General features: G+C 57.0%; 1 protein-coding gene across 9 annotated transcripts in view; it reads left to right on the top strand.

Moving 5' to 3' along the window:
* CORO7 (coronin 7) overlaps window positions 1-15,209 on the top strand; it is a 65,572-nt gene that overhangs the window by 8,425 nt on the left and 41,938 nt on the right. For all 9 annotated transcript variants that reach the window (XR_011485370.1, XR_011485369.1, XM_070460689.1 and 6 more), the window contains 2 exons: window positions 3,062-3,138; window positions 10,919-10,969. Coding sequence is in view for 7 of the 9 variants with exons in the window: in XM_070460689.1 (XP_070316790.1) it covers window positions 3,062-3,138; window positions 10,919-10,969 (128 nt within the window). In the remaining 2 variants the exon portion in view is untranslated. The remainder of the gene's footprint in view (window positions 1-3,061; window positions 3,139-10,918; window positions 10,970-15,209) is intronic.

Raw genomic sequence — 15,209 nt, 5'->3', positions numbered from 1 at the left:
GTTTCAACCTGTGAATCTGGGGGCACACCAGCATTCAGACCACGCATAGGGAGTGACAGCTTTGGGCCAGATTCTTTAGTGTTTGCATGGTTATGACCCACCACGGAGCCCGGGTGTTTCTGCGGCATCGTCACCAAATCCTTTCTGCAGAGTCCTCCGGGACAAGCTCGTCTCCTTTTCAGGGGGAAGACATGGAGCTCAGAGAACTGAAGGATGGACTTGCCCTGCAGGGCTGTGCAGGCTGTCCGGGTTGTGCAGGGTCACCATGGTGGTGTCCCCACCTCGGGCAGGGACCAAGGGCCAGCAGCATAACGGGGTGTCTGAGGGACCTGCCTTCTGACAGCATCAGTTCCCAAGAGATCACTTGGTGTTCCCCATGGAGCCGTCTTGTGCCCCAAGGGACCTGAAGTTCAAGGTGCAGGCCTCACCCCCAGCATGCTCCTGGTGCAGTGGAGACCAGCCCGACCTTGCAGTGGTGGTGAAGGCCACCAGGTGGTGTGTCATCAGGGAGTCACCACAGCTGTAACTTCCGTTTCAGGCCCTTCTCGTCTGCCCAGCACTGTGCTGAGGGCTTCACACAGGGGGCTGTTGCCGTTCCCATGTAGTAGCTGAGGTTAAATAACATGACAGAGGTCGCAGCGCACGTGGGTGACAGGGCTGGGATTAACTTGAGGGGGTAGACCTTGGCATGGTAGTTACCTGGGGCTGCAGAGAGAATTACCCCCAAACCCAGAGGCTCAAGAGAACTGAGAACATTTCTCATCACCAGGGGTTTGAGAGCAATGTAGCAGGGTGTCTCTGGCCTGGGATTTCTCGTGAGGCCAGGGTCCCCTGTCAGCCGGGGCTGCCGGCACCTGCAGGCTGAACTGGGCCAGGAGGATCCACTTTCTGGATGGTTCACTCTCACGGTGCAGGCTGTGGGTAGGAGGCCTCAGTTCTCCCCCATCGACCTCCCCGTGGGCTGCTTGATCACCCTCACCACACGGCAGCTGCTTCCCCAGGGGACAGTCCCAGAGAAGCAGCAAGGAGGAGGCCACAGTGCAGTTTATGCCACAGCTTTGGGTGATGCATGCCTTCTGCAAAAAGCGGGTCACCAAGTCCTGCTCACACTCAAGAGGATAGGACTTGGGCTGCACATTTTGTTCATGTATATTTTACATTTATTTGTTTGGCCGCACCAGGTCTTAGTTGTGGCATGTGGGATCTAGTTCCTTGACCAGGGATCGAACCCAGGTCCCCTGCATTAGGAGCGCCCAGTCTTAGCCACTGGACCACCAGGGAAGTCCCTGGGCTGCACATTTTGAAAGGAGGAGTTGTTACTTCCCTAGCGTTGCCATCATCAGTTCAGTTTAGTTGCTCAGTTGTGTCCGACTCTTTGCGACCCCATGAATCGCAGCACGCCAGGCCTCCCTGTCCATCACCAACTCCCGGAGTCTACTCGAACTCATGTCCATCGAGTCAGTGATGCCATCCAACCATCTCATCCTCTGTCAACACCTTCTCCCCCTGCCCCCAGTCCCTCCAAGCATCAGGGTCTTTTCCAGTGAGTTAACTCTTCGCATGAGGTGGCCAAAGTATTGGAGTTTCAGCTTCAGCATCAGTCCTTCCAATGAACACCCAGGACTGATCTCCTTTAGGATGGACTGGTTGGATCTCCTTGTAGTCCAAGGGACTCTGAAGAGTCTTCTCCAGCACCACAGTTCAAAAGCATCAATTCTTCGGCACTAAACTTTCTTCACAGTCCAACTCTCACATCCATACATGACCACTGGAAAACCCATAGCCTTGACTAGATGGACCTTTGTTGGCAATGTAATGTCTCTGCTTTTTAGTATGCTATCTAGGTTGGTCATAACTTTGCTTCCCAAGGAGTAATTTCATGGCTGCAATCACTGTCTGCAGTGATTTTGGAGCCCCCCAACATAAAGTCTGACACTGTTTCCACTGTTTTCCCATCTATGTGCCATGAAGTGATGGGACCAGATGCCATGATCTTCTGAATGTTGAGCTTTAAGCCAACTTTTTCACTCTCCTCTTTCACTTTCATCAAGAGGCTTTTTAGTTCCTCTTCACTTTCTGCCATAAGGGTGGTGTCATCTGCGTATCTGAGGTTATTGATATTTCTCCTGGCAATCTTGATTCCATAATAGAGTACCACAAATTGAGGGGCCTAATATAACATTTATTAACTGGCAGCTCTGGAGACCAGAGTCTGGAGTCAAAGTATTGGCAAGGTTGGTTCCTTCTGAGGCTGCACAGGAGACTCTGGACCAGGTTCCCCACCCAGTACTCTGTGGCTTCCAGTGCTCACATGGCTCCCGCGCTCCACGGCTTCTGGTACTCCCATGGCTCCCGCGCTCCACGGCTTCTGGTACTCCCATGGCTCCCGCGCTCCACGGCTTCTGGTGCTCCCATGGACCCCGTGCTCTGTGGCTTCCACTGTGTTCGTAGCGTCTTCTCTCTGTGCATATTTGTCTCCCGGTCTGATTTCACAAGGGCGCCATTCATGCTGGATCAGAGTCTGTCCTAGCAGTAGCAACTTGATCATCTGCAAAGACCCTATTTCCAAATAAAGTTGCATTTACCTGTGCTGAGGATTGGGGCATTGACACTTTTGGTGGGTAGACACAATTCAGCCTGTAACTGGAGGGGTGTCAAAGAATTTGTGGATACATTTTAAAACTGTCATGCTATGCAGGGAGGGAGTGAGGAAGGCCTGAGCAGGTGCCCAGGGCAAGAGTGCCTGTGACACTTAAATGGGCTGTGTGGCCCGCTGCAGGGCGATGGGGAGGCATGTTGGTGACTGAGCAGAGCAAGGTGACCCAGCAGCAGGGAGCTGGCTGGGGGCGTGGCCTGAGAAGGGTGGGGCTGAATGACGCCCCGCCTCCAACCTGGAGGCCCTGCTGCTCTGGCTCCTGCACCGGAAGGCACCCCCGCAGTGGCTGCCCCTTCCCCAGAATGACCCCCAAGCCAGGCCCGCCTGCAGCCACTTCCCTGAGACCCTCATTGCCTGGGATGGGGGGACCCTGGACCCCTCCTAACCTTGGCTGCTTCTCTGCAGAGCTGGCGACCCACGGGGACCTGGTGCAGGGTGCCGCCTGGAGCCGGGACGGAGCCCTGCTGGGCACAACCTGCAAGGTAAGGGTGGGCGGTGAGACTCGAGAAGGTGCCTGCCAGGGCCTGAGGCATGCCCAGCTCTGCCAGGGCCATCGCATCACAGAGTCCAGGTCCCCAGCAGTACCTGTCAGGCTCCGAGGTACTTGGGGGGCAGCAGAGAACTGAAGCCAGGGTGGGTGTTCCCCTCTGCTTCCCTCACTCCTCTGGCTCATATTTGTCTCTCGAAGCCCCCGCCCCACTAAGGAAAGCCCCGCACTGGCCCTTGGGGGCTCCCGTCACCACCCTCAGCCAGCCCCTCCTGGCTGCTGGCCACTTTGTGACCGTGGGGGAGGGTTGTGTCAGGCAGCATCCACAGCAGGGCACTGTGCCAGCCCCCCTCCCCCAGGCAGTCCGCAGGCCTCAGGGTCCTTGGTGACATCAGGTCCTGTGCCCACCGGGGCCCGTGCTGGTGGGGGCGGCCAATGTAGGTCCCGGGATCATGTAGATGAAAGGATAATTGTGACCCCTGACAGTGACCCAGGCTGTTAGAGGGACCAGTGGTGCTTTGAGTGGTTGGAGAGGCCAGGGAGGCCTGGTCTCCAACGGGAGGCTGGAAGGGGAGGGCTCCTGGTGCAGGGCCGGGGGTGCGGGCTGTGGCGGAGGGCAGAGCTGTGAGCCCACCGTCACGCTTGTTACTGTAGAAGCAGCTGGAAAGCAGCAGAGTGTTTAAAGGCAGACAGGGTGGGGGTGTGAGGGGAGCAGGTCTGCACTGTGAGGCTCCCCGGCCCAGTGTGGACAGAGCATCCGGACAGTGCGGACAGGGGAAGGAAGGAGGGATGTCCAAAGCAGAGGTGGAGCGACCTTCGCGGGAGGGAAGGAGGAGCCCCCTCGCGCAGGGGGCGATGCAGACAAGACACAGAGTACCCGAGAGGGCTGGGGTCGTGAGGCCGGCTTCCGGGTCTCAGGCTGGAGGAGGGCCTGCCCCTGAGACCACAGGGTCAGAGGCCCTCCGGACGTCCCAGGGACGTCTGCTGAGTCCAGGCTGAAGGTGGGGGCCTGTGTTCACGTGGCACCCGCAGAGGGACAGGAGGACTGACTGGGAGGGAAGGGGTAAGAGGAGGGACAGAACCTGCGAGGAGACAGGGAGCCCCCGCCGGAGGGGAGGATGCGGCCGGGGAGGAGTCTGCATGGAAGCAGCTGGCAGCGTACCCGGGGACTCGAGTCTTGCACAACCTTCAGGAGCCTGTGGGGTGTCTTCTGCCTGAAGCCACCTGTGAAGGAAGCTGGAGGCAAGGAAGGAGCCTGCACAGGCTCTTCTGGGAAGTGTGGCTCGGGCTTCCCAGGAACAGTGAGGTTGGGGCTACCCTGCTGAGGAGGGGACAGGTGTCCCAGGCAGAGGAACTGACCTAGACACAGTTCTGACAGATGCCGAAAGAGACACGGAGACAAGGAGGGAAGGGGATTGTCACACAGTGTTTTCTTTTGATCACCCAAATACAGTATTTTGCTAAGTCACTTCAGTTGTGTCCGACTCTTTATGACTCTGTGGACTGTAGTCCGCCAGGCTCCTCTGTCCATGGGAGTCTCCAGGCAACAGTACTGGAGTGGGTTGCCATTTCCTCCTCCAGGGGATCTTCCTGACCCAGGGATTGAACCTGCATTGGCAGGTGGCTTCTTTGCTACTAGCGCCACCTGGGAAGCCCAAGTATAGGGTTGAGTTGACCAAAACGTTTGTCTGGGGTTTTCCGTAGCATCTTTTTTTTTTTTCCCCTTAGTATTTATTTATTTGGCTGTGCTGGGTCTTAGTTGTGGCATGTGGGGTCTTTAGTTGGGGCCTGTGGACTCTAGTTCCCTGACCAGGGATCGAACCCAGGCCCCCTGCATTGGGAGTATAGTCTTAGCCACTGGACCACCAGGAAAGTCCCTCTGTACATAGTCTACACATTACTCTACCCTATACTTTTTTGTCCAGTGTAATAAACTTTTTTTTTCCAGCTTATCAAAAATTTAACAAATGTCACAGGAAACATTTTATCACATAGTTTCACAGTTTGCCTAGTGGAACGCCTGCTCTCAGAAGTGTGGATTATTTCCACTTCCAGTCACTGTGTTACAAGCTGTAACATTTGGATGTATCTCTATAGAGGCTTGTTTCCCTGTGTTCTGTGACTTCCTTAGCCTGGAGCAGGGGCAGACTTTTTCTGTGAAGAGCCTGATAGTAGAGACTCCAGGTTCTGCAGGCCAGACTGTCTCCGTCAGCGCCGCTTGGTAACAAAGCAGCAGCCATAGAGAGTGCATATGTGACGTGAGAGCTGCAGCCTCGTGGCCAGTCCAGCCTGTGGCCTCTGCCCCACGTCCCCTTGGCTCCAGGCCCCCACCCCAGCCCCAGGCAGGGTGTCTGGGGAGCAGGTGTCCAGGGGCTGGACACGGGTCATTTCCTGTGGAGCAGCCAGAGGTGCCAGCCCTCCCCAGAGCTCACAGCCCAGCTGGGCCTGGTGTGAACCGGACCCCAGTGTGGTTGGAGCCCCCAGGGGGCTCATAAGTGAGGCTGCAGACGGATTAATTGGGAGGCAGGCGTGCCTCCCGGGGGTCCTGCCATGTTCAGAGGCAGCCAGTGAAGGCATGCGTCCACGAGGAGGGGAGGGTGGGCTGAGGGCAAGTGAGGGCGTGTTTTGAAAGGCAGTAGGCATCCTGGCTGGGTGCCCAGTGTGGGGGTGACCTGATCAGATGGCGCTGTGGGGGTGGGGTGATGGTGAGGGGCACATCGGCCTGAGAGGGGGCAGAACGGTGAGGAGTGACTCCCTGGGGAGGCCCTGCTGGAGCCCAGGAGAACCTGGAGAACCCAGGAAGGGGGACAGGAGCCTCTGGTCTGGGGATTGTGTGCAGAGGGCTCGGGGGCTGCATCATAACTGTCCCTATTGAGACAAGGGGCTGGGCCCTGTCGCCACGCTGACCGTGTGCGTGGCTGTGGGTGGTGGTGCAGGAGGGGTGACCACTGTGGGCCCTCAGCATCCAGGGCTGAAGGCCCTCACCACCCAGCCTGCGGCCAGGCAGCCCCGAGGTACCACCCTCGGTGCTGGGCTCCCGTCCATACTGGCCTCCTGCCTTGGGAGGGAAAGTGTAGAGAGAAGATCCATCTAGTCACAGAGCCCCACTTCCCTATTGGGTCCCAAGGCGATGACTCCTTGCCTGCTGGTGTCTTCGTGGGGCGGCTTAGTGGAGCATCCAGCTCCAAGTCCGGTGGAACTCTGACCCTCTGCACCCGGAGCCCAAAGGCGCAGGGACAAGAAGCAGAGATTTCCGAAGGCATCGCCCCGGGTGGTGCGCGGTGGGGGCCCTGCGGCCCCCGCCCCCTCAGGTGCTCTGCATGTGGGGCTGGCCCGCGGAAGCCGCTTCCTGCTCCCCTCCCAGCTGCTGCCGCCGCGGGAAGGGAAGGTGGCCGCTAGGGGGCGCGCTGGCCCCACAGATGGCTGGATGTGGCCAGCTAGGCCCCCTCTGCGGGGTGGGCTGAGCCCGTGAGCCCAGCCCTAAAGTCCCCACCGGCGCCACGCCAGCCCCCAGTGCCCTGTCTGAACCCTGGTCTGGACCTGACATTGGGATTGTACACTCCATGGCCCAGCTCCCCAGGTGCCTCTGACCTCTGAGAATTGCTACCGTCACCGCCAGCCCACCCTGGTTTTTTCCCAGGTCACGGAGCACGTGAGTGGTGGCGCTGACGTCCTAACCCTGGCCCTTTCGTCTCCACAGTGTGGGGAGTGGCCTTTGCTGCCAGGAGGCCTTCTCTCTTGCCTGTCACCTTCGAGATCAGTTCCTGCCACTGCTTGACCCACCCTCTGTCTGGCCCATGCTGCCCTGTCTCTGTCCCCAGCCTCCGGTGGTTCTTTCCTGTCCCCTGCTGTCCTTTCTGAGTCTGCTGCTGTCTCTCTCTGTGTCTCTCTTTTTCCCCATCCTCTCTGTCTCTCACTGTTCTTTCTGCCTCTGTCCTGTGTCCTTCATTGGCCCCATCTGTCTAATCTCTGTCTCTAAGCAATCTTGTCCCAAACCTGAGACTGGAGTGGACGGTGCCTCAGGGTTAATCCCTGGACTCTGCCCGGTGCCCCCCTGAGCAAAGGCGCAGTAAACTACAGCTTCAAGGCTTTGCTGGGCGAGACCCGAGAACCCTGGGACCCTGCCAGGTGTCAGGAAGGCCTGGCTTTCGAGGACTCTCCAGACTGGACCCCTGCCTTGTCCATCTGTGCGTTTGCCCAGTCCCCCCCTTTAATGTCGTGCCCTCCCTGCAGGACCTTGTCTTCCCTGCATGCCACGTGCCTGCAGACCCCCGTCTCCCCATCTTTGCTCGTGCTCTGTCCCCTTCCTCGAATGCCTTTCCCTTTCTAGCCCAAGCGCCGCTTGTCCTTTGGGCTCAAGTCAGGTCCGGTTCCTCCCCAGAGTTACTTGTGACCCCCTCCGAGTGGCAGACACCAGCACTGTGTGCATCCCAGGCACCCAGGAGGGACGGGCAAGCAGGGCCGGGAGTCCAGTAGCCCCATCTATCCCCGCCCCATCCTGCATCAGTGAGGTGCGCTTGTTACAGTTAAACCACTGTTGCTACAGTAACTGAAGCCCACAGTTTACATTAGGGTTCACACCACGTACTTCCTGTGGGTTCCCACAAGAGCATGACGTCATGCAAGCCTCCTTACAGCATCACACAGGATAGTTCTGCTGCCCTAAGAAAGTGCCCCGTGCTTAACCCGTTCATGCCTGCCTGCCCCTTCCCAGACCCCTGGCAACCACTGATCTTTCTGCTGTCTCCGTAAGATTCGACTTCTCCTGGATGTTGAGCGTCACACAGGTGGAATCATAGAATGTAGCCTTTCCAGATTGAGTCCTTTCACTTACTTAGTGATATGCATGTGTGTATGGGTCTTCCCTACCTTTTTGTGGACTGATAGCTGTTTTTAAAATTTTGACATAAAAATGCATATAAAGTTTTCTATAGTAACCATTCTAAGTGTACAGTTCTAATATTAAGTATTTTACATTGTTCTAAAGTTGAAACTCTACACCCATTGAGCAAGTTCTCTTTGCCCCCTTTTCCAGCCCCTCATAATCGTTTTACTTTCCATATCTAGGAATTTGACAACTTTAAACACCTCATATGAGTAGAATCACATACTGCTTGTCTTCCTATAACTGATTTATTTCATTTAGCATAATGTCCCTCAGTGGTGTTAGTCGCTCAGTCGTGTCTGACTCTGTGATCCCGTGGACTGTAGCCCACCAGGCTCCTCTGTCCATGGGATTCTTCAGGCAAGAATACTGGAGTGGTTTGCCATTTCCTTCTCCAGTGTATATTCCCAATCCAGGGACTGAACCCACGTCTCCTGCATTGCAGGTGGATTCTTTACTCTGAGCCATCAGGGAAGCCCGTAATGTCCTTAAGCTTCATCTGTATTATAGCAAGTGACATAATTTCCTTTTTCAGACTGAATAATGTTTCATTGAATGCATTTTGTTTCATTGAATGCGTTTTGTTTACCCATTCATCTGTCACTGGACCCTTGGATTGCCTCTGGATCTTGGGTATTGTCAGTAAGGCTGCTGTGAACATGGGTGTGCAAATATTTCTTTGTGACCCTGTTCTCTGTTCTTCTGGGTTTACACACACAAGTGGAATTGCTGGATCATATGGTAACTCTATTTTTAATGTTTTGAGGAACTGCTCGACTGTTTTCCATATAATCTGTACCATTTTATATTTCCACAAATAGCGCACAAGGGTTCCAACTTTCCACATCCTCACCAACACTTGTTATATTCTGTGTTTTTTTAATTAATTAATTCATTTATCTTTGGCCACACCCAATGGCGTGTGGAACTTCCCCATCCAGGGGTCAAACCCATGTCCCCTGCATTGGAAGGGTAGGGTCTTAAACACCCGACCACAAGGGAAGTCCTATTCTGGGTTTTTTGACAGTAGCCATTCCATTGATGTGAGGTGCAAAAGCGTAACCATGATTTTGATTTGCGTTTCTCTGAGGATTAATCATGTTCAACATCTTTTCACATGCTTGTTGGCCATTTGTGTTATCTTTGGAGAAATGTCTATTCAAGTCCTTTGCCCATTTTTAATTGGGTTGTTTGGTTTTTTTTGTTGTATGAGTTCTTTATATTGTCAAACACAAGGTCACCTAGGTTTTCTCATATGCTGTCTTCTAGAGGTTTTATAATGAAGGTTTGCATGTTAACGTTTAAGTCTGTGACCCACTCTTAGTTGATTTTTGTGAAAGACATAAAGTCTGTGCCTAGACTGATTTCTTTTCATGTGGATACCCAGTTGCTCCAGTGCCATGTGTTGAGAAGACTGTCTTTGCTCGTTTGTTGAAGACCAGCTGGCTGTAGCTGAGGGGGTCTTTCTCTGTTCTGTATTCTGTTCCATTGGTCTGTTTGCCTGTCCTTGTGTGGATCCACTGTCCTGATTGCCATAGCCTTAGGGTATACTCCAGAGCAGCAGTCCTCCACCTTTGTTCTCCTCCTTTTCTGTTCTGTTGACCATTCTGAGTCTCTTGCCTGTCCACATAAAGTTCAGAATCGGTTGATATTCACAAAATAACTTGTCGGGATTTTCATTGGGATCATATTGAATCTATACGTCAAGTCGGGAAGAACTGATATCTTGACAATACTGAGTGTTCCTAACTTTGAACATGGACTAGCTGTCCGTTTAATTCTGTGATTTCTTTCATCGGAGTTTGGTAGTGTTCCTTGTGTACATCTTATACATATTTTGTTAGATGTATAGCTGAATATTTCCGGGTTTTTTTTTGGGGGGGTGCTGATATAAGCAGTATTGTTCTTCATTTAGAATTCCAGTTGTTCATCGCTGATTGATTGTTTTTTGAAATAAGAAAATATGAACCGTGCTGATTGAAACAAAGGGGAGCCATGCTAAGATGTAAAAAGGAAAAGCTGACCACCCCTCACCTGCCTCCACCCTGGTCCCAGTGTTAACACACGTCCCGTGCCTGTCAAGACCTTTCTCCTTACTCAGCACTCTTGCAAAACATACAGGAATGTGGTCAGACAAATGGGGGTTTTGTTTATTTTTAACCACAGTAAAATCACACCGCCACGTATTACTGGGCATCTTCCCTTTTGCATTTAGCAGTTCATCACCCCCAAGCCTGTAAATAGTCAGTGGATATAGATTCTCTTCCCCCTTCTCCAGTTCATACACACACATGCAGAGAGATTATTCCACAGAAATAAAGCTGTTTAAAACATGGACATTTTATTTTGGTATTTTTTTTTCTTTTTCTATCTGTTCCCATCCCCACCCTTGGGTATTCTGAATCAGTAACTGCATGCTGAGTGATGGATGGATGTGTAAGCTTGCCATCCTGGTTAGACGCCAGGTTCAGTGTAGAAATGATGTTGTCCTGTGAGCCCCCTCTAGCCTGGACAGGCCCAGACACCTGTGGCAGCTGGGAACCTTGAGTTTTGGTTCTGGGCTTTGGTTTCTCTGTCTGTGACGGGGTCGTGGGATAGCACAGCTTCACAAGGTGGTTAGAGATCATACGCATAGTAGGTGCTCGGGAAATGTGAACCCTTGTCACTAGGTTCTCCGTCATGGGTACCTGGGACTGGCAAGGGGGCCTGCCCCCTGCTGTGAGGAGGAGGAGGAACCCGGACTGGAGAGGGGTTGTCTGGTGGGTTGATGCTTACCCTGTGTACTGCGGGGCAGGACCATCAGATCCTGGGGTTGGGGGAGGCCAGCCTACCGGCCCCCAGAGACCCTCCCCGCCCTAACTGTGCTGTTTTCTCTTCTCGGCTTTTCCAGGACAAGCAGCTGCGAATCTTCGACCCCAGAGCAAAGCCCGAGGCCGCCCAGGTGAGTCGTGTGGGCAGCAGGGCTGGGTTGAGGCTGCAGCAGGCGTGGGCAGGGCAGCCAGCCTCTGGCACACAAGTTCTCCCACGCCTGTGCCCTGGATCAGGCCCAGTGGGCACATGGGGGTCACCTGGGTGGTGGTTCCCGCTGCTCAGTCTGTTTCTGGGAAGCGTGTTGGGTCTTGGGAAGGTCCAGCTTTGACCACAGGGTGGGGCGCAGCCACGCTGCCCACAGGCCTTCGGTGGAGCCATCCTGTGGCTTCAGGAAGCTAATTTGAGATGCCAAGTTCCTCTTCTTTGAGACCCTCATCCCCACCCAGCTTTCCTGGTAGTGTCAGCAGAGGTTGGCCACAGAGGAGCCAAAGAGACCCAGCCCTCGCCCTCTGCACCCCTCCAGTCTCCCAGCCAGTGCTGGCGGGCGTGCCCAACCCGTGGGCCCCGGGCCCTGAGCGTGTTTGGTCCATGTCTGGCTGTGCACAGGTGCGTGTGGCCCCTCAAGTTCCAAGCAGGGAGGCCGGGCCACGGGTTCATGCTGCAGGCATCCAGCCATCAGGGACTCGTTCAGTCATTCGAGGGCAGCCCGCTGCCAGGCACGGAATGTTCCACAGTGAACAGCAGGGGGCAGCTACTGGGGGCTTCTCTTGTGGGAGCGCTTTGATGCTTTCCCGGGGAGCTGGCTCGGGGTGGAGGCTGGAGTGATGCTGCAGGCAGCCTGGGGCGGGACGGGCTGGCCCACGAACCCGAGTGAGGGGCCTGTCACCTGTGTCATGGAGCCGTCGGGGTTATAAGGCAGCAATGAGGTGGATGTGTTTCCATTTTTCAAAGTTTTTCTAGAAGCTGAGGTGCTGTCTTTCCCAAGGAGGGTGCAGTACAGTTCAGGGTCCTGGCACCAGCTGGTGGGAAGAGCTCCCCAGCGAGGCCCAGGCCCAGCACAGATGCCTCAGCTCCGTATCTAGGACCTGTTTCCCGCCCGAGGTCAAGGCTGAGCCACCAGTCTAACTCGAAGCGGCAGTAACCAGGGGGCTACATTCCCCCGACCCAGTACGTACACACACAACGCACATACACACACAGTCCCCCAAGGCACGCGTGCGCACACACACACACACCCCTTCACACAGCCAGCTGCAGCTCTTTGCCCAGGACAGGGTGGTCAGCTCTACCTCCAACTGGCCAAGCACCAAAGGAGGCCCCGTCCTGGCAGGTGAGCCAGGCCCGGCAGCAGTGGCTTTGGCCCCACCCGACTGTGCTTCCACAAGGCCAGTTCCTGGTCCTTTGGCCCCATCGCCCTGTGGCCAGTGGGCCAGCTGTTTGAGCCTTGGGGCAGCTGCGGTGGGCCTCCCAGCAGCTTTCTGCGGCACACCTCCAGTGTTTGCCCAGAGAGAAGGGCCAGGCTCAGCTCGAGGAGAGAGACGGGCGCGCCGTCCGCTCAGCTTTCTCTGGTCGCCCTCTCCTCCCCAGGGTCCGTGCAGCCCCCGGCGCCAGGCACCTCCATCCCAGCCCCAGCCAGGCAGCGCCCCCGACCCGTCCCCCAGCTGAGCACTTTCCTCCCCTCCGTCCCCCGCAGTGAGGGGGAGGTGGTGACGGCGCTGAGGTGGAGATGCGGTGGCCGCTGTCCAAGGGCTGCAAGTTCAGCGAGGCGGGGGAGCCCCCCTGAAGGGGGTTTCTGGGCCGAGGAGACCTGGGAAGAGCGTGGGTGGCTGCCACCCCCTCCCCGCTCCTGGGCCGGTGCCTGTGCTCGGCCCCTCAGCCCGCGGGCGCGGGGGCAGCGGGGCCTGGAATGCCGCCCTCCGCCCGGCCCTGCCCCCCGCTTCCGCCGGGGCATCTGGCCCGCACCTGGCTTCCATTAGGAAAACCGCTGCTGGCGGCCGGGTCGGCATGAGCCGAGGGGCCAGCTCGGGGGAGAAGCCTTCTGGGAGTGCCTCCTCCTGGGACCCTCCTCACCCACCGCCCACCAGAGTAGGCACTGCCCTCCCTCTGGCCTCTGCCCCGTCTCCCCCGCTCCCCAGGCCATCCCCACAGGCCGGGACCTGGGGGGCTCCTCCCCCCACTGTCTCTTCTGGGCTTGGACCCTGGCAACCGGAGCTTGGAGCAGGAGACGCTTGGGCAGTTCCCTCCTGCTCACGCCCACCACTTTGTTTTTTGGTTGCCTTTATGACGGATTACTGTGTCCCAGGCCCTTGGCATGCACAACCTCCTTCCACCCTCCTGAGCATCCTGTCAAGTCAGCCCTTTGGTCATTTTTGTCCCCAGGGTCACAACAGCTCACGGCAGAGGCAGGTTCTGTCCATCTGACTCCGGAACCCTGGGGGTCCAGAGCCCCTTCACTGTGCCAAGGCCCCAGGGGCCGGGGAGGGGGTGGCTGAGGCCCTGAAGCCACGGCCGTGCCAGGGAAGGTAGCTGCCGCAATGAGGGGGCACCCAGGGATGGGGAGGCTTGGGCCAGCCAGTCTGGGCAGGAGCAGCCAGAGGACCCCTGGTGTGGACAGAGGTGGAGCCGCGTCAGGCATGCCTGGGGGCCAGTATCGTGACTGAGGAGGGGCGCGGATGGGTGATAGGGGGAGCTCTCACCGCCGGAGGAGGCCCCCTCAGCCCAGACCAGCTCAGGGCTGCTCCTCCAGCCGCCCTGCCCCTCACAGGAAGCGTTGCCATGGTGACAGAGAGGGGGGTTTGGCGGCACCGCAGCAGCTGGAATGCCGGGTATGCGCCAGCTCCTGGCGGCCCGAGCTGGGCAGGCACTGCCTGGCTGCAGCCCTCCTGTTCTCTCCTTGGGGCCAGGTGTGGGGGAGACAGGGACGGAGGAGGGGGGACTCCTCTGCCTGCAGGACACCCAGCCATCTGTGAGAGGGGAACCCCAGGGCCTGGCCCACAGGCTTGGCTCACCGTCAGGGGCTCCCTGTGACAAGGCCGGGTCCACGCTGCCGCCTGCCCTCTGCCCCAGGAGAAGGAGAACCTGGGGATCCCCAGGGGAGGCTCCTTCTCTCAAGTCCCACTGAGGTCAGCGGAGCACTTGGCAGGCTTGAAAATGAAAGTCACTTCGGTCCTCTGGGGTAGAGGCCTCTGCTAGTTGCTGGGGCTTCCGTGGTCCCCGGGCAGGCTGAGCCGGGTGTACCCACAGCAGGCGCCCTGGGTTCAGGCCGAGCTCTGACCTGGCCTCTGCTTCCTGGGTGCTGTACCCTCTGAGGCCCAAGGCGGGGATGGAGAGCCGCGGGGCGAGCCGGACTGGCCTGTCCACAGCGCCCTGCCCGTCGCCGCCTGCTTCCCCAGGGTGACAGCTGGACACCCAAGATGCCTGGCGAGGGTGGCTGGCTTGCCAGGCAGCTCCTGGTCTAGGCACTGTTGCCTCTGGTCGGGCCTGTCCCCTCGCCGGCCCTCCGTCAGCTCCTTCTACTGAGAACAGGAGAGATGGTAGGTGGGCGACTGCCCTGCTGGGTTACTGGGGGCAGATGGCTTCCCCTGTCTGTGCCTGTGGTTTCTCCAGGCCTGAAATAGGAAGGTGGGAGACACAGGCCAAGGAGCGTTCCATCCAAACCTGTGCCTCTGGAGGGAAAACGCTCCCCCGCTGCCCACAGGCTCTGCAGGCCCTGGGCACTGCAGCCTTCTCCCCCGCGACCCCCCTGCCAGCCGTGCCGGCCTTCTGAGTCTCCGAGGCCCCACCCTTCACAGATGCCGGTCCCCATACTGGCTCGTGCCCATCGATCCTTCATATCTTAACTCAAGTGTTACCTTAAACCCACTTCCCTCAGTTATACTCCATTGTGCTCCATGACCATCATGCTTCTGAAAAGCGAACACTGCCATGTGCCGGACTCACCCCCAGACACTTCTGCAGTAGCAAGTCTGTTACGGTGCTCAGGTCAGGAAACTGAGGCACACCCTGTTGGCAGCAGGGCTTTCCCCCAGGCAGTCTGACCCAAAGCTTGCGCCCTAACCTGCTGACGTCGTTACTTCTATTTGGTTCATGTGGGCCCTTCAGCCTGTGCGTTCCGAGTGTGGGGACCCTTTTCTGTTTCACTGTGTCCCCAGTGCCCAGTGTCATGTGTAGCTCAGATACTCACATTACAAAAGAACAGATGAGTGAGCAGTCCCGCCTCACCCAGGACGTGACCGTCCATCTGAGACGTGTCCAGCCCCACCGCCAGCACCCAGCGTGGTGCCTGGCCAGGGAGAGGCTGTTGAATGAACGAAGGGTGTGCAAAGCTGTGCGAGCCTCCTGCACTCCTTATACGGGATGTTTGCACACCG

The sequence above is a fragment of the Odocoileus virginianus genome, chromosome 33 (genome assembly GCF_023699985.2).
Source record: "Odocoileus virginianus isolate 20LAN1187 ecotype Illinois chromosome 33, Ovbor_1.2, whole genome shotgun sequence".
In the NCBI taxonomy this organism is placed as follows: Eukaryota; Metazoa; Chordata; class Mammalia; order Artiodactyla; family Cervidae; genus Odocoileus; species Odocoileus virginianus.
The sequence above is the reverse complement of the archived record's forward strand: the minus strand, read 5'-3'. Positions and strand labels throughout refer to the sequence as shown.